Here is a 27,762-nt window from a genome sequence, read left to right on the forward strand (position 1 = left end):
TTACGCACGACTTTTCGCGGTGTTGATGTACTGGGCGGGCGCTGAAATGACATGAGGACAAAAGTTGTCCCGTTGGAATTGTAGTCCATATCATACCTCAAGTGGTCCAGGAAGCTAGCTAGTTTCTCTTTATTTGCGATTCGCAAGGACAACCAGTTGGAGGGAGTTTCGCTCCTCTCTTCCATTGTTAGACACAAATTGAAGCTGCCAAGAGGCAAGTCAGACCGAAATAGTCCGAAAATGCCTCCTATCGACAATAACACCGGGAGGAATGAACTAAAATCCCGGATACAGGAGCTTATTGATTCTAATCAAGTGTTGGTATTCAGTAAAAGCTACTGCCCATTTTGTGTGAAGGTAAGTCCAACATATGCGTTTACTTTTTGTCTTAACTAGCTGGCTAGCCAGCTTTTGTCTTACTTATTTCTCCCGCGAGTAAGTTAGCCACATTCTCCCGCAAGTAACGTTAGTTGGCTGCAAGAGTTCTTCACGGGTCCACCCAATCGGGTATAGACCCGGACCTGTTAGGATACTAGTCGGGTCTAGGGAGGGTTGTCCTCGGGTCCATAGCTTGGTAGTTATCTTGGGCTAACGTTAGAAAACTTAACATAACCAACTTTTAGTTGTTTTTTTTGCGACTAACAAGTGTTTTAGCTTGCCGTTATAACAATGTATTGACTGAGGCACCACTCATCTCCCCGTTGTGTGTACCCAAAGCTAGTTGGATGACTATCACGCTGGCTAGCGAGGTACATCGCTAGTAATAGCCAATAGATAATCCTGCGAAGACAGAACGACGGGGTTCAAGCAGCATATATGTTTTTCTTTACAGGTAAAGGATCTGTTCAAGGATCTGAACGTGAACTGCAATGTGGTGGAGTTGGATTTAATTGGTAAGGAGTTCTTCCCAGGATGTTTTAAGCTTCTGTCTTGGAATACGGGTGTATTCTGCACTGTATATTCTCAATTTATGCCTGTCACACCACATGTAGTTGTCATTGATTGGTATGATCACAATTGTACCAACTAGGTCTGTTGGGGTGACTGTATTACCGGCAGTAACGTCACGGTAACTAGGCTTCTCCAAAACTGCGCACTGATGGTCATTAGTTGCCTACCAAACTTGCCTGGTACTCAGCACTCTATTGTCCCTCTAATCACGCTGACATCAATGCAAATTAAATCGAAAATCAAACACTTCATGAGAGCCCTGGCATTCAGAGTTTGAGTGGAATAGGATGATAACCTGTTGCGCAGGGAGTGCCAGCTCCACATAGCTGGTTGATGCATGGAATTAAATAAGTGTTCCTTTAAGACCATGTTGCGCAACATTTCTATAGGCTATGCAGTTGCATGAAGACATCGTTTTGATGGCTCTATTAAAAGTGGAAGACCGCATCAACTTTCTATAGGCCAGGCCTAATTATTTGTCACAACTTTCCTAATATTAAGCACATTGCTTCGCTTTACAACCGGAGTAGTCTACCTGGCTGGCATGAAAATGAAACACAGGAGAAGTGTACACTATTCGCTATTCAAGTGCATAAGGGTTGTCGCCCCCCCCACACACCCTGTTATGACAGGTGCATGATCATGTCCCAATCTAAATCAAAACTAAATTCACCAATTTTATTTAGTATATGTAAAGAAAATTAATAAATGCAGAATAGTCAGCTGGGTGAGAATATTATCACTTGTGAATGATGCCCAGTGTGTGTCGTCAAGAAAAGGCACATGCATTTTTTATAAAAATAAAAAAACTTTTCAAATCATTGTTGCATGCATCTTGTAGCCTAGCCCATAGGCATATATGTTTTTATAAGGTTTGCATCACAACTAAAATGGCCAAATAGCTTGAAGTGTAGCCTATAGGCATGGGACCCCTGGAACAGGGTTGGAGAGCCCATAACCTACAGAACCTAGGGAATGTGTTCTCATAAGCCAACGCAGTCACGTGTGAAAACTGAGTTTTGACTGGCTGCTATTTATAACAGGATCCCATCTTTCTCGTGCTGCTATATTAAGCACATAAATCCAGTGTCGCCTACCTGGCATATTACAAACGTCACCGAACACAACCTCCATTCACTATTCCAGTGCAGGTTAAGGATGAATACAAAATATTGCACACATCATTATTAGTAAGCTATATGTAAAGACCAGATTACATTGAGAATAGCCTGATGGGTGAGACTATTATCGAGTGCTTGTCAAATTGTGAATGAGAGACTGATGAACTATGTGCAGCCTGCGCAGGAAACAGAGCAGAGCAGCTACCTTTTCATGTAACTTTTTTAAAAATCCTCATATAGTCGCATCTTTCTACGCTTGCTACGTTATGTTTTAATAACAGTGATGTTATATACACACACACATGTTTTGGCATGTCATTGAATTGACGAATTGCCTTCAATCGAGGTTCCAAAGGTCTTGAGTACTCTAAGGATCAACGTTTCATCAACGAACATACAAACATTTGCAGTACATGTTTGAATGGTGTAACATACAAATACACTACATGACCAAAAGTATGTGGACACCGGCTTGTCAAACATCTCATTCCAAAATCATGTGCATTAATATGGAGTTGGTCCCCCCTTTGTTGCTATAACAGCCTCCTCTCTTCTGGGAAGGCTTTCCACTAGAACATTGCTGCGGGGACTTGCTTCCATTCAGCCACGAGCATTAGTGAGGTCGGGCACAGATGTTGGGCAATTAGGCCTGGCTCGCAGTCGGTGTCACAATTCCTCCCCAAGGTGTTTTATGGGGTTGAGTTCGGCTCTGTGCAGGCCAGTCAAGTTCTTCCACACCGATCTTGACAAACCATTTCTGTATGGACCTTGCTTTGTGCATGGGGGCATCATGCTGAAACAGGAAAGGACCTTCCCCAGACTGTTGCCATAAAGTTGGAAGCACAGAATTGTCTAGAATGTCATTATATGCTGTAGAGTTAAGATTTCCCTTCAATGGAACTAAGGGGCCTTGCCCAAACCATGAAAAAAACGCCCCAGACCACTATTCCTCCTACACCAAACATTACAATTGGCATTATGCATTCGTCCGTCAGACTGCCAGATGGTGAAGCGTGATTCATCACTCGAATGCGTTTCCACTAATCCAATGGTGGCGAGCTTTACACTACTCCAACCGACGCTTGGCATTGCACATGGTGATCTTAGGCTTGTGTGTGGCTGCTCGGCCATTGAACCCCATTTTATGAAGCTCCCAACGAACAGTTATTGTGCGGATGTTACTTCGAGGCAGTTTGGAACTCAGTAGTGAGTGTTGCAACTGAGGACAAACGATTTTTAATCGCTTCAGCACTCTGCTGTCCCGTTCTGTGAGCTTGTGTGGCCTACCAATTCGCGGCTGAGACGTTGTTGCTCCTAGACGTTTTGACTTCACAATAACAGCACTTACAGTTGACCGGGGCAGGGCAGAAAGTTCACAAATTGACTTGTTGGAAAGGTGGCATCCTATGACGGTGCCACGTTGAAAGTCACAGAGCTCTTCAGTAAGGCCATTCTATTGCCAGTGTTGGTCTATGGATATTGTATAACATCGAACACACAATCTCCATAGACCAACTATGGCAGTAGAATGGCTCAGCCACACAAGCTCACAGAACGGGACAGCAGAGTGCTGAAGCGCGTAAAAAAAATAGTGTGTTCTCAGTTGCAACACTCACTACCGAGTTCCAAACTGCCTCTGGGAGCAACGTCTGCACAATAACTGTTCGTCGGGAGCTTCATAAAATGAGGTTCCGTGGACGGCCCAGTACATCACTACGGCCAAATTTCCTACAATCCAGGACCTCTATACCAGGCGGTGTCAGAGGAAGGCCCTAGAAATTGTCAAAGACTCCAGCCACCCCAGTCATAAACTGTTCTCTCTGCTACCGCACGGCAAGTGGTACCGGAGCGCCAAGTCTAGGTCCAAGAGGCTTCTAAACAGTTTCTACCCCCAAGCCATAAGACTCCTGAACAGCTAATCAAATGGCTACCTAGACTATTTGCATTGCCCCCCCCCCCCCCCCCACGCTGCTGCTACTCTCTGTTATTGTCGATGCATAGCCACTTTAATAACTCTAACTACATGTACATATTACCTTGACACCGGTGCCTCCTGCACATTGACTCTGTACCGGTATCCCCTGTATATAGCCCCGCTATTGTTATTTACTGCTGCGCTTTAATTATTTGTTATTCTTATCTGTTACTTTTTGGGGGATTTTCTTAAAATTGTATTGTTGGTTAAGGGCTTCTAAGTAAGCATTTCACTGTAAGGTCTACAACTATTGTAATCGGCACATAATAAATGATTTTATACACCCGTCAGCAACGGGTGTGGCTGAAATGGACAAATCCACTCATTTGGGTGATGTAGTACATGTATAGGACCTATTATTGTACTAAGTTTGTTTCCTCAAGCTCACCTTATAGCTTTTCCTTATGGCTTTGTCTGCTATTTCTTAAATGTCGACTGTTGATCGAAAGGTAAAAAGAGGCTAACGGGGGCCTTTTCTGCAAATATACAGTGTTTTTACATAGTGAAGATGTTATGTTCTACCACGGAATGCACTGTCAACGTTAGCTCTCTCGTTCTCCCCCCTGCCATTTGATCTCTTACCAGTCACAGCTGTTCTGGTATAAATACACACTGTGCATTACATAACTATTGCTCTGGCAAATACATAGAAAATATTTTTCAGTGCTGAATTATGCAATTTATTTAAACACGCTCTGTTTGTTTGCAGAACCAAAGTACATTTACATTATAGACTGCACAGGCTGTCAGCAGTTAAGTCGATGGTGTATGTCATGTATATGACTAGTGTACATGTCAGCGATATGACAGGAAGAGTAGGATGAGTGATTTATTTCATGTAAGTGTAGCTGCTACTCTGCTAACATCTCTTATTGGTTGTGTCTAGAGGATGGATCAAACTATCAAGAACTGCTGCTTGAGATGACCGGGCAGAAAACTGTCCCCAATGTCTTCATCAACAAGACACACGTCGGTGGCTGTGACAAAACAATGAAGGTATGGATCGGTGTAGCAGCTTTCATGAACCACGGATCATTCTAATTTCACTCGTGGTTTTGCAAGTGCCACTGACTTTTAGAGTCTTGTGTTCATCCTGTCTTGAGATTCAAGCGTATGTCAAACTTAGGCTAAAATCTCAGGTTTTGGCAACAAAAGATATCTTTGTGTTATTCATACGTTCCCCTTGCATTTTAGCGTGTGGTAAATTATGCCCACCACAGGCTTTAATTGTGTTGCAATATTATGAAAAGAGTCTTTCTCTTTTTGCCAGAAACAATGGTTGAGTGGATCTATTTTGGTCAAGTGTGGTTAAGCCAATTTACATCTAAATGCACTACATTTGTCTTTTTACATCAAAATGGCTACTTAAGAACACCCAAACCTAGTCTTCTCTTCCCTCTACACTGAGCTGCAATTTAGCTAATGAAACCATTTTTTTTGCCTGGTCATGCTTTTCAAAAGCTGCACTTTGTCAGCATGACACAATGGTGCATATTTCACTTGAAGCCACCAACATTCTCCTGATACATTATAATCCTGACAATATCACCACGTGTTCTGTCTCCTGCCCTTTTCTAGCAAATGCTGGTATATTTCTGTCATGTGGCACGGAGAATATCCCTCCGGCATGAATGGTGTCAGCATCGCTGTTGAATGTAGAATACCTTTTTTACATTTTAATCATTTAGCAGACACTCTTAACCCTAGTTGCTCTGGATAAGTGCCTTGCTCAAGGGCACATCGACCATTTTATTTTCTTCACCTAGTCTGCTCAAGGATTCTAACCAGCGACCTTTTTGTTACTGGCCCAACGTTCTTAACCGCTAGGCTACCTTTCGCCACTCATAGACATGCACACTTTTCAATAAGAACCGTTTTGGGACCATAAATTAGCATGCTGGTATCCTTACTGTATTACACTTGTCTATTTCCCACCAGAAGCAGAAAAATGTTTGTGCCCTTTTTAAGACTGCTGGGTTAATATTGTTTTTGCAATTGTGTCTGACCACCTGTCGTCCTCTTCTCAGGCCCACAAAGATGGTGTCCTGCAGCAGCTGCTGTGCGGGGAGAATGAGGTATACGACTATGACCTCATCGTCATCGGGGGCGGCTCAGGAGGGCTAGCATGCTCAAAGGTGAGAGCCTCCCAGATAACACTTTCAAAACCAACCTTACCTCCAGACGTGCACCTTTCTAGTGTAGTATTGAGGCCCATGAAGGAAGGCTGTAAGTCCATCATTGGCTCTGTCTGAGGACATTACTAGCTGTACATGCCATGTGTCCTCTGTCCTTGTTTCCTCAATTCCTCTGAAAGCGCATTGGAGGAGAGGGCCCAAGGTCCCTCCTCTAAAGAGCTTGGAGATGAAGTTAGGACGGAGGAAGCAAGAACATGATGGCTAGTAATGTTTTCAGATAGCCACAGGGAGGATTTCAGATGACTCATTATTGCAGCAACAGAACTAAGCATATAAGCTGAGCTAGTTGACCAGTGGTTGTCTTAATCAGGTTGTCTAAATGGCCGTCTGCCCTCTTGTGCTTCTCCTGGCATAGGAGGCAGCGTTGCTGGGCAAGAAGGTGATGGTGTTGGACTATGTGGTGGCCACGCCGAAAGGGAACACATGGGGTGTGTAGAGCTTCACGTGTCACACTCTTCAGACATTGAAGAGTTCCGTCGCGCGCGTCAAACATACCCCCTACAGCACACTGCTGCAGGCCCACCGAAGCACAAATCAAAATGGCTTGCAGAATTCTGCTGTTATCAGTAACAACATGTTTGCATGTGTCAATGTGGATGAAAAATTAAATCTCCAAATGTGTGATTTTGTGTTTCTTTGGCTCGGGACAGGCCTGGGCGGCACATGCGTGAACGTGGGCTGCATCCCCAAGAAGCTGATGCACCAGACAGCTCTGCTAGGGACTTCCATTCAGGACGCCCGCAAGTTTGGCTGGGAGTTGCCGGAGGAGACAGGTAACAATTGGGTTGGCGTCTGGGTCAAAGGTCAGCAGTTTAGGTTCCAATGTCCATTTTAGTCACTTGGAATGCATGCCCAACACTAGGGACGGGCATGAGTACTCGAACGGACATCGAAACTCAATCTCTAACCAGCAATAACAAAAAACATTTTAAGTACTGTAAAACTATTTGGTGGAGTGTGCTTTGTGGCTTGAAGACAGCTGTGTTCCAATACTCATACTCTGTACTATTTGTGACAAATTGAGTACATAGCATGCTTATTGGTCATAGTATGGATATTGTCAGTATGCCAAAAGTTCCCGGATATCGTACTAGAGTCACCAAAATACCAAGTATACAAGCAGTGGACACGATTTCCGTGTGTCACGTTTTCAGATTTGAAGAAAATGGCGGAAAATATGCAGCCGAAGTCCAACGAGAGTGGATACATATCCACTGCTTTAACTAATTATTACAAATGTTAAAATGTTGAGCAATGTAATAAAGTAATGACTTTTCAAATAAGTTACCTTAGGTTGGCTGACAATTTCTTAGCTACGCTATTCTTACAAACCGTATAGCATATAATTACAGCAGTATGTACCTGTATGTTATCTAGCTACCTAACATTAGTTGGCTACTAATACATCGAACTAGGGCTGGGCGATATGGCCAAAATAATATATCACGGTATTTTTTTAAATTTGGATGGTATTTGACTGTTTTTAGTTTTTGAATAATAAAAGTTGTACATTTGCTTTATGAGTAGTGAGTGATCCTAGGGTGGCAACACACTAAGTGATTTCAATGAGTCTTTCTTCATTCTGATTGTTTTATACTGTTCAATTCAACCAAAACAAATTTCAGCACTTCTATCATTTCTGCATTTCTTGCACTAAATTGCAGTGGTGGAAAAAGTACCAAATTGTCATACTTGAGTTAAAGTAACGATACGTTAATAGAAAATTATTCAAGTAAAAGTGAAAGTACCCAGTTAAATACTACTTGAGTAAAAGTCTAAAAGTATTTGGTTTTAAATATACTTAAATGTCAAAAGTAAATGTACTTGAGTATCAAAAGTGAAAGTATAAATCATTTCAAATTCCTTATGTTAAGCAAACCAGATGGCACCTTTTTTAATTTACAGATAGCCAGGGGCACACTCCAACATATCATTTACAAACAAAGCATTTGTGTTAAGTGAGTCCTCCAGATCAGAGGCAGTAGATGTCAAGAGAACATCCCTGGTCAAGTGCTTGAATTGGACCATTTTCCTGTCCTGCTAAGCATTCAAAAATGTAACGAGTACTTTTAGGTGTTAGGGAAAATGTATGGAGTACAAGGTCCAGTATTTTTTTTAGGAATGTAGTAAAGTAAAAGTTGTCAAAAATAGTAAAGTACAGATACCCCCCAAAAACGACTTAAGTACTTTACACCACTGCTCAATTGAGAATTTCCACACTGCCACATAGGGCTGCACGATATGGGCAAATAATCTAGGACTTATTTTTAACCAAATGTTGCAATTGCGATTTGACTTGACAAATTGGCGCAAAACTGTTGGAATCATGGAAATAGAATGACTGTGCTATGGTTAGAATATAATAGTGCGCACTTTGAATACAGTGTTGTTTGAGACAACAAATTAAAATGCCAGGGAGGAGTTATTGTGACAGGCTAGGAACTAAAGTGTTTCCTAGGGGACCCTATAAGCTTTGGCTACATTGCATGTTTTCTCTACTTCATGTAGCTAACATATTCTTGCTTTGCATGTTCCTCTTTGATGTAGAAGACACTGTTGCACAAACAACATGCTGTTTTACGTCCACACCATCACTGGTATTATCAAGCTGTATTAGCTAACTACGCTTGCTCTTACACATTTATTAGGTAGCTAGCTATTAACATTAGAGGCTAAAAATTTGCGTCTCACAAGATTTAGGGCAACTTGCTAAGAAAAGACAAACTAGCTGTTTGCTGATGTAAGAAACAAACGAATCGTGTCATTATAGAACGCTTGTGGATTTATATTAAGAAGCAAAGTGAAAACAGCACTGTTGTTGTCAACATTGTTACATGTGCTGCATTGACCATGCAGACTGAACGCAAGTGTCTCGTGGTTGTTGAACATCAAATGCGCTCCTTGAGTGACGGGGCTTGTCTAGATCTGTGTGGAAAGTGGTGCGGAGAGAGAGAGAGATGACTCAAGTAGCGAAGTAAACTATAAAAATGTACATTACACATGGCGTATCACATCTAACAAACCAAACATTCAAATACCGGTATAGAAGGTAAAGTTAAAAACCCAAACCGGTCCCTGCACCAATACCGGTATACCTTATTTTATGATATACCGCCCAGCCCTACATCGAACTTGCCAGAATATTAACTATACGCTATCTAACTACCCAATGTTTATTGACTTGATTATTCCCGTCATTTTTAGTTTAGTGGTGTAGTCGTGCGTTCTCAATGGACATTCAGGTGCATTCGTAAATCTGCTCTGGCTACTCCGATTTCAGAGCACTCGTCCGAGTGTGCCAGAGCACAGAATAACTGATGAATTTACGAACACTCAACACCAGTTGAATAGGGCCGGTGTCAGTAAACGTTGGCAAAAAAAGCGTAAGTAATTGTTGCCAGCAGCACAGTTAGTCACCAATGCTCTAGATAACTTGAAAACAGCCTAACCAGCTCTGCATGGGCAAGTAGAATTTGTGTCTTGAAGTAGCTAGCCAGTTAGCTTGGGTGCTTGACTGCCGTTGTGAGGTGCGTCCAGTGACACTGCCTGGCAGAGTGAAACGCTCTGAATTTGCAATCTAACAACGCTCTGAATTTACGAACCCCAGAGTGCACTCTGGCACTCCAGATTGGATCTTAATAAGACACCCAAAGTCGTAAAATGTCTAGCTAGTAATTTGCTATGCTAACAAGCTAGCAAGAGGTTGCATAGGAACAGCATCAACTTCTGGTAGACATGCGAAGCGCTAGTACGCTCAACTGAATGGATACCGTTCATTTACAGTATACTAAAATGAACTAATTGTGTGTGTGTGTGGTTTACAGTATACTAAAATGAACTAATTGTGTGTGTGTGTGGTTTACAGTATACTAAAATGAACTAATTGTGTGTGTGTGTGGTTTACAGTACACTAAAATGAACTAATTGTGTGTGTGTGTGGTTTACAGTACACTAAAATGAACTAATTGTGTGTGTGTAGTATGGGTATTCAAACACAGCTAAAGTTAATTTGCTTTGACTCTAGTGTTCCATTTGTACATGTGCATTTGCATGCACAACAAAAAAGAACCCAAGGCAAGCATCACAGTTCCCTTCACTTCTCACTCCCTCAATTGCGTTAGGACCGCTCCCTCTACACGCATGCGGAGTTTGCACACAAGCTCCCAATAGACCTACAGAAATAAATTCCTATTAAATATGGTGGGCATAAAAAAAATGCCTTTAGCTGGTGGGATACACAAGCTACATTCCTTACCAAATAACAACAGTTTCCAACAACAAGCTGCAGTTTGGAATAATTCCATCCCGTTTATTTTCCGCTTAGGCTACTTTGCAAACTGCTAGTGCCATTTTTAGAATTGGTTAGCCTGGTCTATAACCCCCTAAACATAGACAGGTTCCGCACTGAAAATTTGCAAAAACATGATTTTGACAAGTGTATTTTCCTCAATCATTAAGCCTAGGCCTACTCACCAAACAAACATGTTGTGGCTGTAATTCATCACCATGCAGTGTTCCATGTGGAATTATTCATCCATTTTAGAAAATTCCAAAGAACAGGAAGAATAAACTACATTGTAAGTCTGTAGGCATATAGCGAAAGGAAGACCAGATTTTGTTTTGTAACCGTGAAAAAAAAAGTGTTTCAACGCTCCAAACTAAGCCTCATTTCATATGATCAGCCTTTGAGAATAACTATTCCAGACGCGCATCACTTCGCACTGGCAACTTTTTCATTTGGAAAAATATTTGGTTCTATTTTATTCTGCTATATTTCATGTGTTTTGCTATTAACAGTAGAGGCTGCTGAGGGGAGGATGTAATGAAATGGCATCAAACACATGAAAACCATTTGATACCATTGCGCTCCAGCCATTACCACAAGCCTGTCCTCTATTAAGGTGCCATCAACCTCCTGTGTTGCTATGTAATAGGCTTGTCTTGACAGTGATAAGGGCTCGGAAAATAAGTGTGTCTTATCTGCTAAATTAACAAAACATGGCTATGCCATTGCACAACCATAGTCTTCAAGCAAGTGCCACTGCCTTTTTACTGCCTTTTTGAAGATTGTGTTCCATAATATAACCAGTTGATATTACGGTTTCAATAAATGAATCTTAAATGGCACTTGCCTTTTTTATTGACTCAATATACAGTATGAGGCAATTAAGGTTTGTAATCGCTAATGGTTATGATAAATTAGGCATTGTTGTGTACTGTTGGCATAGATAAATGCCCAAATGTTTTTTCTTCCAGTCAGGTCTTGCCTTTGTTCTAAAGTAGATATTATTATTCTTTCCCTATTCCGAGTACTCTGGAAAACATTTTTATAATGTGAGTACTCGAACAGTCAAATGTCAAATGCCCATCTCTACCCAACACATGGCCTCAACCAAAGTAGTAAGGATATTGTAACAGAGCCATGGCCAGTGCTAGGATTGAAACATGTGAAGGCATAAGTCACTTTTTGATTTAAAAACATTCTTGTATAAGCCCTCTTCATGAGCCTGAGGTAACTTAAGGTCACGGAAATGTCAATGTTACATTTCCAGTGGAGTACTTTTTTAGTAATGGTAGTAAACAACTAAAGACTTGTTTGGTCATTGTTGACTGTAATTTTCATCTGGTTCTTAGTGAAGCACAACTGGGAGACGATGAAGACGGCGGTGAACAACTACATTGGCTCGTTGAACTGGGGCTACCAGGTGGCYCTGCGCGACAAAAACGTCAACTACGTCAACTCCTACGCTGAGTTCATTGAGTCGCACAAAATCAAGGTGGGTCGGTGCTTCGTGAGTTTACAAGCAGATCTTTGACAACAGTTATTAATGAATTGACCGCCTTTCATTTTCATACGAAATTGACTCTTCCATTTTCATACTGAAGCTACTGCCTTCAATTTGACCCATTTTAGAAGGCAGTCAATTCGCTATGAAAATGGATGTGAACTTTTTAGATGCAAAGCACATGATGTATTCTGAAACTGGATAGTAACTTGCTTTATGTTAGTTCCTTGGCTTAACATAATCAAACAAATCCCAAAGATATTTAATGGCTCTCTACATACACTTCACAGCACTTGGTAAAGCAGCTATTGTCTCCCATGGGAGGTTCTAAACTGCACACCCTTGACTTGACACATTGATTCTTGTTAACCACACTCAACAGATGAGATGAGTCTAGGTGTTGATTTTAATGGAAATGATTGTGTCTGTACGAGATAAATAAATCTGTGAAGAATGTTTAACACCGTACTTACCCACTCCACCTCCCAGGCGACCAACAAGCGAGGGAAGGAGACCTTCCATACGGCCGCAAAGTTTATCCTGGCGACAGGCGAGAGGCCGCGTTACCTGAGCATCCCCGGAGACAAAGAGTACTGCATCACCAGGTGAGACCCTTCCCTCCCAGCACACCGCAGGCATTATTTAACCCACTATTTAACCCATTTAATCCATTTAGACTGCCATCCAGCCAGGGGAAAGCCCTCATCACCACAATAGAGACAAATACACTGCAGAGTTGTATTCAGTAGTGCACACTGTGGTGAAACCTTTTGCAACGGAAATGGAAAAACAAGTATTTGTAATTGGACAAGATCAGGTAATCCCTCCCTGTTTGGAGCCTAGTGAATATGACCCAGCTCTAGCAAGACTGTACAGATTAAAGCATTTGTCTGTAATGCTGACTCGTATGTGTATATATATATATACATACACACACACACACACACACACACACACACACACACACACACACACACACACACACACACACACAGTTGAAGTCAGAAGTTTACATACACCTTAGCCAAATACATTTAAACTCAGTATTTCACAGTTCCTCACATTTAATCCTCGTAAAAATTCCCTGTCTTAGGGCAGTTAGTAGCACCACTTTATTTTAAGAATGTGAAATGTCAGAATAATAGTAGAGAGAATGAATTATTTCAGCTTTTATTTCTTTATCACATTCACAGTGGGTCAGAAGTTTTACATACACTCAATTAGTATTTGGTAGCATTGCCTTTAAATTGTTTAACTTGGGTCAAACGTTTCGGGTAGCCTTCCACAAGCTTCCCACAATAAATTGGGTGAATTTTGGACCATTCCTGACAGAGCTGGTGTAACTGAGTCAGGTTTGTAGGGCTCCTTGCTCGCACATGCTTTTTCAGCTCTGCTCACACATTTTCTATAGGCTTGAGGTCAAGGCTTTGTGATGGCCTCTCCAATACCTTGACTTTGTTGTCCTTAAGCCATTTTGCCACAACTTTGGAAGTATGCTTGGGGTCATTGTCCATTTGGAAGACCCATTTGCGACCAAGCTTTAACTTCCTGACTGATGTCTTGATGTTGCTTCAATATATCCACACAATTTTCCTTCCTCATGATGCCATCTATTTTGTAAAGTCCCCCAGTCCATCCTGCAGCAAAGCACCCCCACAACATGATGCTGCCACTCCCGTGCTTCACGGTGGGATGGTGTTTTTCGGCTTGCAAGCCTCCCCCTTTTTCCTCCAAACATAACGATGGTCATTATGGCCAAACAGTTCTATTTTTGTTTCGTCAGACCAGAGGAAATTTCTCCAAGAAGTACTATTTTTGACCCCATGTGCAGTTGCAAACGGTAGTCTGGCTTTTTATGGCGGTTTTGGAGCAGTGGCTTCTTCTTTGCTGAGCGGCCTTTCAGGTTATTTCAATATAGGACTTGTTTTACTGTGGATATAGATACTTTTGCACGTGTTTCCGCCAGCATCTTCACAAGGTCCTTTGCTGTTGTTCTGGGATTATTCTAAGAGACAGATCTTCTTCCTGAGCGGTATAATGGCTTTGTGGTCCCATGGTGTTTATACTTGTGTACTATTGTTTGTACAGATGAACGTGGTACCTTCAGGCGTTTGGAAATTGCTCCCAAGGATGAACCAGACTTGTGGAGGTCTATAATGTTTTTTCTGAGGACTTGGCTGATATCTTTTGATTTTCTCATGATATCAAGCAAAGAGGTACTGAGTTTGAAGGTAGGCCTCGAAATACATCCATAGGTACACTCAAATGATGTCAATTAGCCTATCAGAACCTTCTAAAGCCATGACATAATTTTCTGGAATTTTCCAAGCTCTAAAGGCACAGTCAACTTAGTGTATGTAAACTTCTGACCCACTGGAATTGTGATAGTGAAATAATCTGTCTGTAAACAGGTGTTAGAAAAATTAAGTAGATGTCCTAACCGACTTGCCAAAACTATAGTTTATTAGCAAGAAATTTGTGAAGTGGTTGAAAAACGGGTTTTAATGACTCCAACCTAAGTGTATGTAAACTTCTGACTTCAACTATATATATACACTGCTCAAAAAAATAAAGGGAACACTTAAACAACACAATGTAACTCCAAGTCAATCACACTTCTGTGAAATCAAACTGTCCACTTAGGAAGCAACACTGATTGACAATAAATTTCACATGCTGTTGTGCAAATGGAATAGACAAAAGGTGGAAATTATAGGCAATTAGCAAGACACCCCCAATAAAGGAGTGATTCTGCAGGTGGTGACCACAGGCCACTTCTCAGTTCCTATGCTTCCTGGCTGATGTTTTGGTCACTTTTGAATGCTGGCGGTGCTTTCACTCTAGTGGTAGCATGAGACGGAGTCTACAACCCACACAAGTGGCTCAAGTAGTGCAGCTCATCCAGGATGGCATATCAATGCGAGCTGTGGCAAGAAGGTTTGCTGTGTCTGTCAGCGTAGTGTCCAGAGCATGGAGGCGCTACCAGGAGACAGGCCAGTACATCAGGAGACGTGGAGGAGGCCGTAGGAGGGCAACAACCCAGCAGCAGGACCGCTACCTCCGCCTTTGTGCAAGGAGGAGCACTGCCAGAGCCCTGCAAAATGACCTCCAGCAGGCCACAAATGTGCAGTGGGATATTGGTCATTTTGCACTTCCTAAGGCTTCCACTAGATGTCAACAGTCTTTAGAACCCTGTTTGATGCTTCTACGGTGAAGAATGAGGGAAGGAGAGCTCTTTGAGTCAGGTGTCTGGCACGAGCTGAACATGCGCGCTCACGTGAGAGCGACCTGCTTTCCATCGCATTTCTAAAGACAAAGGAATTCTCCGGTGAAACATTATTGAAGATTTATGTTAAAAACATCCTAAAGATTGATTCTATACATCGTTTGAGATGTTTCTACGAACTGTAATGGAATTGTTTGACTTTTTGTCTGACCTGTGCGTCATGAATGTGGATTACTGGACTGAACGCGCAAATAAAATGCAGGTATTTGGACATAAATTATGGACTATATCGAACAAAACAAACATTTATTGTGAAACTGGGATTCCTGGGAGTGCATTCTGATGAAGATCATCAAAGGTAAGTGAATATTTATAATGGTATTTCTGACTTCTGTTGACTCCAAAACATGGCGGATATCTTTATGGCTTATTTGGGCTCTGAGCGCTGTACTCAGATTATAGCATGGTGTGCTTTTTCCGTAAAGTTTTTTTTTAATCTGACACAGCGGTTGCATTAAGGAGAAGTTTATCTAAAGTTCCATGTTTAATACTTGTTTCTTTTTATCAATGTTTATTATGAGTATTTCTGTAAATTCATGTGGCTCTCTGCAAAATCACCGGATGTTTTGGAGGCAAAACATTACTGAACATAACGCGCCAATGTAAACTAAGATTTTTGATATAAATATGAACTTTATCGAACAAAACATACATGTATTGTGTAACATGAAGTCCTATGAGTGTCATCTGATGAAGATCATCAAAGGTTAGTGATTCATTTTATCTCTATTTCTGCTTTTTGTGACTCCTCTCTTTGGCTGGAAAAATGGCTGGGTTTTTCTGTGACTAGGTGCAGACCTAACATAATTGTTTGATGTGCTTTCGTCGTAAAGTCTTTTTGAAATCGGACACTGTGGTGCGATTAACAACAAGTTTATCTTTAAAATGGTGTAAAATACTTGTATGTCTGAGGAATTTTAATTATGAGATTTCTGTTTTGAATTTGGCGCCCTGCACTTTCACTGGCTGTTGTCATATCGATCCCGTTAACGGGATCTCAGCCGTAACAAGTTTTGAAGGTCTTACTCACATTGGCTGCGGAGAGCGTGATCACACTTCCGGAACAGCCATTTCTGACTGAAAAGTTGTTACCGAAATTTGTTCAGGAAAAACCTTCCCTAATCCCTCAACACTTGCTCTCTTTATGTGACACGTATGCGTCGCATGCACGTGACCAATAGGGCCTGACCTATAGCATGTCATAATTACATCAATAAATTGGTTATATCAAACCCTTAACACTAACGTGTGACAGCAAAATGGAGAGGACGTGACAAACTCGAAACGGGGGAAATTTTACTGGTTGCTCATGAGGTAAAGAGGAAGTCGGATGTGTGGAATAAATTTGACTAGTTGTGGAAAATACTTGATCAAGAAAAAGGTAAGGAGTAAGTGCTGTGTGCATATTTTTTCTGCTAAACAGGTTACAATATTTTTCTGATCGTTTGGACCAATGTAAACAACACTAAATTATAAGTGTTTAGGCCTATTTATTGTTTACGCTAATTATTCAATGGTCGCTTTTATTTTAAAACTAAAATGCTTGATTGCATTTCAAGTCATGAATCATTCATGCTGTGTGACATGAACAAATTAATGATTGATTGATACAGTATTTAGGCTACTGTAAGTATTGAAATATTAGGTCTCAGTAAGTTACAGTATTGAGACTAAACAGGATGCGCTCTTAGGCCTACAGCTCAATGGTGGTATACACGGCTGCTGTGTTTCTCCGATGTGGTTGTGTGAGGCTTGGTGCTCACGGAATCAGTAGGCTAGTAAACAAACACTCAAACAGAAGCAGGATGTGGCTTATTTCTGTAGATGTATATGGATGATTTATAAAGCCCATTTGAATAGTCAGGCTATTGATTTATAGATCCAATTAAATTGGTTTCTTCTCTTCTCACTTTTCTTAGATAATTAAAGGCAATGGATGTTTTCTCGTCTCTTAACTCCACTGTCTCCTCCGCCGCATTTTTTTTCAACACCAATATGCTGGTTAACTTTGCTATTATGCAAATAGCAACATGGTCTAGGAAATGGCGCCAATTCAACAGCGCACTGATGTGTTTCAGAACCGTGGACAGCGACCGCTTTCCAATGTGGGAGAAGGCGCATTTGTTATAAAATAATATAATTTATTTGTGTTGCATAATATAACATATACAATTTCAGTAGCGCGTCTTAGTGATGGACTGTGCCATCCCCATGTCCTCCACAATGGATTAGTCCATTCAGACAGGTGCCAATCAGGCAGGTGTCTTATACACCATGATTTTATATATTTGTTTGCTACTGCTCGACTAAAGAAATCTTGGTCGACCAACAGCCTATCGACCAAACAATCGACCAGTTGACTAAATGGGGTCAGCCCTAATTGTGACTGAATAACTAAATTCTCAGATTACATACTTATATACTGGTCTCATAAAGACCCAGGCTCATTTCAGACTACATAACCAGTCTTTTTGTGTATATTGTTGACATTTTAAGAATATAACTTTGTTTAGTGAATCAATCTGACATTCCAAGTATTTCACGTGCTTATTGCAGAAAGAATGGCTGAATTTTGGCATTGATACATCTAAGAGCTTTATGGTTTTAACGGAGGTGCACTCTACTCTGTGTGTGCCCATCCCTTTTACGCAGCGACGACCTGTTCTCTCTGCCCCACTGCCCTGGCAAGACCCTGGTGATCGGGGCGTCCTACGTGGCGCTGGAGTGCGGGGGTTTTCTGGCGGGCCTGGGCCTGGATGTGACAGTCATGGTACGCTCCATCCTCCTGAGGGGCTTCGACCAGGACATGGCCAACCGTGCCGGCAAGCACATGGAAGAGCATGGTGTAAAGTTCCTCCGGAAGTACGTCCCCGTCAAGGTGCGTCAACGTGACTTATCTACTACCAGACCTGGGTTAAAATCTTTTCTGAAATCTTTCGTTTAGCTTTTGGCTGCCTGAAATGCCAGGTGGGTAGTAGATATTGGTTCCATTGCAACAGGTAAACTCAATGAAGTACAGCTAGTATTTTTTAAATAATTTAAAATAGTGTTTAAACCCAGATCTGTGTACAAGGACCTTGTGTCTTTCCTCAGCTGTTATGGCTTGGAAATGCCTGGTACTAAATTGCTCTGTCATCAGGGAAGTTGTGTAATATTTTGCTCTCTATCTAAAGGGTTGTCATCAGTTTAAGTCTAACTTTGACGGCTGTTAGCCTGTAAGGGCAAACTGAATGAAAAACCACGTGCTCTTTCAGTAAAAGATGCCTTCGGTTCACCCGGCCCTGGCCATTGTAGCATTTAAAGACATTTTGTAACTAGATATAAAACTAGGTATGCAAGGTATTTGTTTGTGTGTGTGTGTACACACGCCAGGTGGAGGAGCTGGAGGCAGGTACTCCTGGGAGGCTGAAGGTGACAGCCAAGAGCACGGAGGGAGACGAGACCATCGAGGGAGAGTACAACACTGTACGTACCCATCACCGTAATGCTCAATATCCGATATAGCTTAGAAGTCCCAAAGTAAATCTAGCACTTATGACTGAAACTATGAGTTAAATCTGAAAATATACTACTTAAACATGTTGCATTAGGAATTAACTCTGCAGGGTTGTCCATCTTAGAGCATTTGTTAAAACAAAACAAATGTTTTGTCAGCTAAATTGAATAATTCCTGCTTAGTTTTTTTTAATGACATGCTACAGCTGGAGAAATGTCCTGTTAACCAGGTGACTTCCTTCTCCTCACTCAGGTGTTGATAGCCGTGGGGCGCGACGCCTGTACAGGAAAGATCGGCCTGGATCAAGCCGGGGTCAAAGTCAACCCCAAGTAAGTTTCCTTCCTTTTTATTTTCTCTCTCTTAGTTCATTCATCCACCGATTCGCACTTGCGGCCGTCACCAAGGAGATGTAGATAAGGTGCTGTGTGTGCCTGTACCTTTAAGACTCCAGTCATGGTGATTCAGCACTATTGCCACCCCTGAGAGGGGGGGTGAGAGAGAACTGACACTGTTGGGATTTTTGTGCTTCATTAGTTTACTCCAATTAGGGGAGGGGTGGTAGGGTTAGGGGAAATAATAAAGGAAAATGTATTGTATTTCTATGTATGGGAATTGGAAATGATTCAGACAATTACATTGATAGAAGCCACAATCTATATGCAATATTAAAGCTGATCCACCCCCTAAAGAAAAATAATATAATAAAAATGTGTTTTTGTGCTTTGTAATTAGAGAAAGTCCCTTGTGCCGGGGTGGCAAATAGCCTAGCGGTTAAGAACGTTGGGCCACTAACCAAAAAGTCACTGGTTCAAATCCCTGAGCCAACTAGGTGAAACTCTGTCTGTGCCCATAAGCAAGGCACTTAACTCTAATTGCTCCGGTAAGTCACTCTGGATAAGAGCGTCTGCTAAATTACTAAAATGTAAAATGCTGTAAGATACAACGGTATCTTAAAAACCTTGGGCTTCTTCACAATCATGTAAACTGGATTGAGGATGATGTGTTTTTCATGTTCCTAACATGGTGTTTGGTTATGAATGGGTCAGCCTTAAAGTGCTTTAGGCCATAGGGATAAGGCAATCGCCAGGTTTAGGAGTGACTGCACCTCTGAGTCAGCCATGTGACTGGGACCCTAGCAGCATTTTAACACGGGGCTGACTGACATACGGCTGAAGGGGCACCGGGGTTGCACTATGTGTCGTTTACGGGGTTGCACCACGTGTCGTTTACGGGGTTGCACTACGTGTCGTTTACTGGGTTGCACTACGTGTCGTTTACTGGGTTGCACTACGTGTCGTTTACGGGGTTGCACTACGTGTCGTTACTGGGGTTGCACTACGTGTCGTTTACGGGGTTGCACTACGTGTCGTTTACGGGGTCTGCACTACGTGTCGTTTACGGGGTTGCACTACGACGTGCATCGTTTACGGGGTTGCACCACGTGTCCGTTTACGGGGTTGCACTACGTGTCGTTTACGGGTTGCACTACGTTGTCGTTTACAGGGGTTGCAGCTTACGTGTCGTTTACGGGGGTGTGCACGTTACGTGTCGTTTACGGGGGTTGCACGACGTGTGTTCGTTTTACTGGGTTGCACCACGTGTCGTTTACTGGTTTGCACTACGTGTTCGTGTTAGGAGGGATTATTGACAAAAGTGAATTTTCTTAATGAATAACAGAGAAATTACTAGTTTTTAATCAAATTATCAAATTTTATTTGTCAACATATGTAACGGATGTGAAATGGCTAGCTAGTTAGCAGGTACGCGCTAGTAGCGTTTCAATCAGTTACGTCACCTTGCTCTGAGACTTAAGTAGGGTTTCCCCTTGCTCTGCAAGGGCCGTGGCCTTTTGTGGAGCGATGGGTAACGATGCTTCGTGGGGACCGTTGTTGATGTGTGCAGAGGGTCCCTGGTTCGCGCCCGTGTCGGGCGAGGGGACGACGTAAGTTATACTGTTACACATACACAAGTTAGCAGATGTTAATGCGAGTGTAGCGAAATGCTTGTGCTTCTAGTTCGACAATGCAGTAATACCAACGAGTAATCTACCTAACAATTCCACAACTACTACCTTATACACACAAGTGTAAAGGGATAAAGAATATGTACATAAGATATATGAATGAGTGATGGTACAGAACGGCATGGGCAAGATGCAGTAGATGGTATAGAGTACAGTATTATACATATGAGATGAGTAATGTAGGGTATATAAAACAAAGTGGCATAGTTTAAAGTGGCTAGTGATACATGTATTACATAAAGATGGCAAGATGCAGTAGATGATATAGAGTACAGTATATACATATACATATGAGATGAGTAATGTAGGGTATGTAAACATTATATTAAGTGGCATGTTTAAAGTGGCTAGTGATACATTTTACATCAATTTCCATCAATTTCCATTATTAAAGTGGCTGGAGTTGAGTCAGTATGTTGGCAGCAGCCACTCAATGTTAGTGGTGGCTGTTTAACAGTCTGATGGCCTTGAGATAGAAGCTGTTTTTCAGTCTCTCGTCCCTGCTTTGATGCACCTGTACTGACCTCGCTTCTGGATGATAGCGAGGTGAACAGGACAGTGGCTCGGGTGGTTGTGTCCTTGATGATCTTTTTGGCCTTCCTGTGACATCGGGGGGGTGTAGGTGTCCTGGAGGGCAGGTAGTTTTCCCACGGTGATGCGTTGTGCGACCTCACTACCCTCTGGAGAGCCTTACGGTTATGGGCGGAGCATGTGCCGTACCAGCGGTGATACAGCCCGACAGGATGCTATCAATTGTGCATCTGTAGAAGTTTGTGAGTGCTTTTGGTGGCAAGCCGAATTTTTCAGCCTCCTGAGGTTGAAGAGCGCTGCGCTGCGCCTCTCTTCACAACGCTGTCTGTGTGGGTGGACCAATTCAGTTTGTCCGTGATGTGTACGCCGAGGAACTTAAAACTTACTACCCTCTCCACTACTGTCCTGTCGATGTGGATAGGGGGGTGGCTCCTCTGCTGTTTCCTGAAGTCCACAATCATCTCCTTTGTTTTTTTGACGTTGAGTGTGAGGTTATTTTCCTGACACCACACTCCGAGGGCCCTCACCTCCTCCCTGTAGGCCGTCTCGTCGTTGTTGGTAATCAAGCCTACCACTGTAGTGTCGTCCGCAAACTTAATGATTGAGTTGGAGGCGTGCATGGCCACGCAGTCGTGGGTGAACAGGGAGTACAGGAGAGGGCTCAGAACGCACCCTTGTGGGGCCCCAGTGTTGAGGATCAGCGGGGTGGAGATGTTGTTACCTACCCTCACCACCTGGGGGCGGCCCGTCTTGTATAGACGCACACACACATTCTGTCCAAACACACTCTAGACCTGGTCAGAGTTGTGTTGCATGGTCAGATATCAGATTATGCAAATACAATGGCACACCGGTTTTTCCAGGATCAAAATGGTGTTTAGGTGGTGGGTGTGACGTGGGCATAGCCCTCTAAAATGCTGTCATTTTTAAAGATAATTTTGCCATGGGGCTGGGAACATTTGCATTTTTAAAGCTAACTTCATGCAATTCTACACATTTGCCATAGTTTGTCGTGTTCTTATAGTATCTAAATGAATTTCAGATTCTCCCTAACGGTTTCGTTATTTATTTTGGTGATTGGGGATCTAAAATTAGTCAGATGGGAGTCGCCAGTCATGTTCCCCTCGCTAAGCTTCCACTCTTTCTCCGCCTTCCCCAGGAACGGTAAGATCCCGGTGAACGACGAGGAGCAGACCAACGTGCCGCACATCTACGCCATCGGAGACATCCTGGAGGGCAAGTGGGAGCTGACGCCCGTGGCTATCCAGGCTGGCAAGCTGCTGGCACGCCGTCTGTACGCGGGCGCCTCGCTCAAGGTAATTGTCAGACAGCGGGCCTTCAATTTACCCCCTAGGAGTTGCCATTTTCTATTGGTAGACCATAGCAGATTGACAGTGTGACCCTCCGGCAGTACTATCTCTGTGCTTCTGCTTTGAGGAGATTAGCTTGTTTCTTTCAAAAGAAAATATGGATCTTGATCCTCGTTGGGGTTATGTGGTGGGGTCTTTGCGCCCCACCTAAAATGTATAAACTAGAAGAAACTATGTACATTTTTTCCCTAGCTTCTATCATACAGTAGGATATTTTGCCTGGTGAACCTCTGATGTGACACCACCAGGTACAGACAGTAAATTGTTATTAATTGCGGTTGAATTTTGTGTGCAGTGTGACTACGTGAATGTTCCCACCACGGTGTTCACCCCTCTGGAGTATGGCGCCTGTGGGCTGTCTGAGGAGAAAGCTATGGAGCTGTACGGCCAAGACAACCTGGAGGTAGCTACTGACGCAACACACGCTCCACTTCCAGCCTAGTGGTAACCTGGCCTAAAATGAACACCCTGCCAAATATGTGTAGATTTTGGCATTTGCGGGTAAGAATGTCTAATTCACCGTCCACGTTGGTCGGTGGTCACACTCGGGGCTATACAGTGGGAGTATTTCATAAAAAATAGTCAAAAGTCAAGTATGGCCACATGTGAGTTGTGATTTTATAGCAAAATAAATGCTGCAGTAGAAGTATTTCTGCCGTTTTGTTTCATATTTGGTAATGCACAAAGAAATAAGAATCCTAACATTATAGCTATCCCTTCTCGTGCAGCAACACTGGGGGGCTGTGCGCACAACAAATATTTGTTTTTAGAAGCAATGCGCATTAAAGTTGGTCTAATTTACTGAAGTGTACTGAATTGAGACTTTCCTTGTGTTTCTTGGCTATTTATACTGAACAAAAAATATAAACACAACATTCAACAATTTCAAAGATCTTACTGACTTAGTTCATACAAGGAAATCGTTAAGCCCTAAATGTGTTATGTGAAATCCATAGATTAGGGCCTAACTGGGCAGGGATGCAGCCATGGGTGGGCCAGCCAATCAGAATGAGTTTAATCCCACAAGGGCTTTATTACAGACAGAGATACTCCTCTGTTTCATCAGCTGTCTGGGTAGCTGGTTATATGTTGTGAGGCCGGTTGGACAACTGCCAAATTCTCCAAAATTATATTGGAGGTGGCTTATGGTAGAGAAATAAATGAACATTCAATTATCTGGCACGCTCTCAACTTGAGACATGTGTGGCAAAACTGCACATTTAGTGTAAAAAATAAATAAATGGCCCCAGCACAAGGTGCACATGTGTAATGATCATGCTGTTTAATCGGTTTCTTGATATGCCACACCTGTCAGGTGGATGGGTTATCTTGGCAAAGCAGAAATGCTCACTAACAGGGATGTCAACAAATTTGTTCCCAAAGTTTGAGAAATAAGCTTTGGAAAATTTGATGGGATCTTTTATTTCATCTCATGAAACGTGGGACCAACACTTTTACATTTTTGTTCAGTATACATTACATAAGCTACATTGTTTTTCAATGTTTGAGTTTGCTTCTACTGCTAGCAAAGAGACATCAATTGGCCTCTGCTATTGAGATTCCTCACAGGCACACATGATGACTATTGGCCCCGTTACCTAGGTAAGCTTAGAGGGGCAGCTGCGTTTTTGTCTCTGTGATATTTTGGTTAAAAGACAGGTCACATAAAATTTAGTTAAGCAATATACCACATTATCTTACTAGTAATATATTTCTTGTTTTAGAAAGATTACTAAGTATGTCAATCTTTAAAAAATTATGTAAAAAAAATGTCATTATGGAAACACAAAATTGTCTGGTTAAAAAAAGTCTGAGTGACTGGTAGATTTTTTTTTTTTTTTTTTTTATCTACCTGCCTATCTACCTATCTACAGTGGCTGGTAGCCAAAGTTAGTTTTAGGCCCTGATTGGTACTTCAGCCACATCACACACACTCGCAGCCCACTGGCACTGAATAATACATATTGGACCGATATCAACTGACATGTTGGCTCTGCTCGCATATGCACTCTAGCTAGCATACCAGTTGAAATGTGGACACTGGAACAAAGCCTTTGACACACCATGTAAAACGGCTAGCTATTAGACAGTGGAAAACCAGAGTTCTGGTTCTGTGTTCACTTATGATTTCTTTTAACTTTTCTAACTGATACTTAACAGACATTTTTTCCTTATTAATAAAATGCATGTTATTCTTCCATTACGGTATGTGCATTTCATGTCCTTGTTAACTGTGTAGGTGTACCACAGTCTCTTCTGGCCTCTGGAGTTCACCGTCCCCAACAGGGACAACAACAAGTGCTACTCAAAGATCATCTGTAATAAATTGGACAATGTAAGAACACCCTCTTTCCAAACTTACCTGACTACCTGTTTTAATTCATAGATACGGCAATTATTGTCACTTATTTCACCATATAGAGTTCAGACTTTCTCACATTGAAAACAGAGGATGTCTGGGAGCCAGACAAATGACATTCTCATTGTAAATGAGAACTTGTTCTCAACTGGCCTACCTAGTTTAAATAAAGGTGAAATAAATAAAAATGGGAACAAAAGGCTTCCACCCTGACAATGCGAACCCATTGTCACTTGTTTCTGAAAGCTATTCTAGAATAACTGACACGTATGTGAAATTCAATAGCCCATGTTGAAGACGAACACAAGTCCCTCCATGCAGAGTCTGGCTAACATAACAAAATAGTACATTACCGATACACTTGATCTATCAGACCCTGTAACACCCCTCTCTCTCCCTGCAGGACCGTGTGATCGGGTTCCATTACTTGGGGCCCAATGCGGGAGAGGTGACGCAGGGCTACGGCGTGGCCATGAAATGTGGCCTGACCAAAGAGCAGCTGGACAACACCGTTGGCATACACCCCACCTGCGCTGAGGTAAGACTGATCCCAGACCAGCTGCAGGCCGCATTTCATTTGAGTTGCCCCCCCCCCACTACAATTGGCATTGCAAGCACTATGCTCTACCAACTGAGACCCCCCCCKCCAAAAAAAAAAAYMGTTTTTTATATATATATATATATATATATATATATGGTGGCAGGTATAATAAGTCCCTCCACAGTGCAAAAAAGTGGTTTCATACTCAGTTAACCCAGTGAGCCCCCAGGCCCATGTTTCCCAGGGTTGACAACATGCATTGTAGATTCATAATATTACATTGCATTGTGTTACACCCTCTAAACTTATTTCACAGATTCCTTGGCCAAAGTCTGTTTAATCTTTTAATACTTTTTTTTTTTAATAACAAAATATATATATTGAGATCTGGCAGCGGACCACTGCAGTACTTTGTCCGCGGACCCCACTTTGAGAACCCCTGTCATAGGTAACTACGTAATGTTCAAGGCTAATGACATCAGTATTTTGTTGAAAGCGCACCCTCTATCCATCTCTATGGTTTGAGCTTGGCTCTGACCATTAAAAACAATTATTGCGAACGAGTCGTGCCACCTCGCTACGATGCAGATCTCAACGGTCTTTCTGCTTCTTCTTCTCTTCCAGATCTTCACCACCATGGAGGTGACCAAGAGCTCGGGCGGTGACATCACCCAGACGGGCTGCTGAGGTTAAACCCTGCTTGTTTAACGGGCTGTCCTGTTCTCCATATTAGATCTCTCACCTCGTAGCTCTGCGCCAACCTGGCCCCCTCAAATTCTATACCCAAGACCAATCACTTCTCAGGAAAAACCAATAAGGTGATCAGAAACTGGGGGGGAGAAAGTCTGAACGGATGAAACCACACATTTGCGAATAGGGGTGGGGAAACAGTGGGTCAGTATAATACTGTCTGAAAGATTGAGCCAATAAATGCTCTGAGGGGGCCTGTAGCGTGGACATAAAAGACAACATAATGAGGTGATTAACTATCTATGGGACAGCCTGCTAGATAGCGGGGTTACTCTGCTGCTTTCACAATGCACCCTGTGTGTGTCTTCCTCAGAGGCGCACCACCCCTCTCTAGGGATGGGTGAGTGCTGTTTGACGTGCTGGCCCTTAACCCAATCACTGTGGTGGGCTAGAACTGATGTCCCTCTGTACAAAGACACCAGGGGTGAACCGAACCCTTTGTCCAAACTTAAACACCCACACACACACACATATATATATATACATACATACACACACACACACACAGCTACATTTATACACACATCTACATATATACACACATCTACACACTTGCGTATAATGACTCCTGTAGTATGTTAACAACAGCTGGCACACATCCAGGGTTTGACTGAATGGATACAATAATTCTCTGATCCAGTGTGGTGGAAACGCCTGGTCATTTTTACTCGGTGGAAGTTAACTATTATGTCCTAAGATATGTTTCTTTTCTTTTGTCATCACGTCTCTTCTCTGACAAGCCATCAACATTCCAGGCATTATTTCTCATCAGAAGTGTATATTGTCCGATATCTCAGAAATGGAAAATTAAAATCAAGTTTAATGTGGGGCAATGGATGTTTAAAAAATATATATTTTTAAATATCAGTATTTCTCATGGTGTCGAACTTGCCGTTTCTCCACATCGGGATCGTCGACTTTAGATTTAAAGACGACTCCCAGTTCCAACTTCTACCAAAGTGTTAACCAGAAAGGTGCATGTAGGAGAAGTCAAAAGAAAGAGCCTCTGAACCATCATTCAAATCTCTGTCCTGCTTCAGAAAACACTGTTAGTAATTCCAATAACTGAATACATAAAACATGAATTGTAGTGATTTATTTTATATATTTGACACACACGCACACACACTTTAAAAGTTTCCAGTGGATAATTAAATAAATGCTTCTATTGTATCAGTTTGATCTTGCTGTTTTGTTTGCCTCTGTGTTGTGTATGTAAAATGTATCCAATCTGGTAGAGGACAGTATTTAAGAGTTATTTTCTGCCTACTGTTGAGCAGTGACACCGGTCAAAATGTATAAATGACTGCTTCACTGGTATCACCGTTTTTGTAGATTACTTTTATTAAAGTCTTGAAAGACAATGTCAACATGCAAA

The 27,762-nt window shown here is 42.2% G+C and overlaps 1 protein-coding gene across 1 annotated transcript; it reads left to right on the top strand.

The window, feature by feature from the left end:
- On the top strand, positions 1-27,762 carry LOC111970463 (thioredoxin reductase 1, cytoplasmic). Its single transcript, XM_023997216.2, has 16 exons — positions 1-357; positions 833-893; positions 4,934-5,043; positions 6,075-6,182; positions 6,598-6,670; positions 6,893-7,015; positions 11,877-12,019; positions 12,518-12,633; positions 17,967-18,192; positions 18,687-18,779; positions 19,063-19,139; positions 22,524-22,680; positions 23,030-23,137; positions 24,974-25,069; positions 25,497-25,631; positions 26,259-27,762. Exons 1-16 carry the CDS (start codon positions 241-243, stop codon positions 26,319-26,321), a joined length of 1,806 nt encoding a protein of 601 aa, XP_023852984.1. The 5' UTR covers positions 1-240; the 3' UTR covers positions 26,322-27,762.

The sequence above is a fragment of the Salvelinus sp. IW2-2015 genome, linkage group LG11, assembly GCF_002910315.2.
Source record: "Salvelinus sp. IW2-2015 linkage group LG11, ASM291031v2, whole genome shotgun sequence".
Taxonomy (NCBI): Eukaryota; Metazoa; Chordata; class Actinopteri; order Salmoniformes; family Salmonidae; genus Salvelinus; species Salvelinus sp. IW2-2015.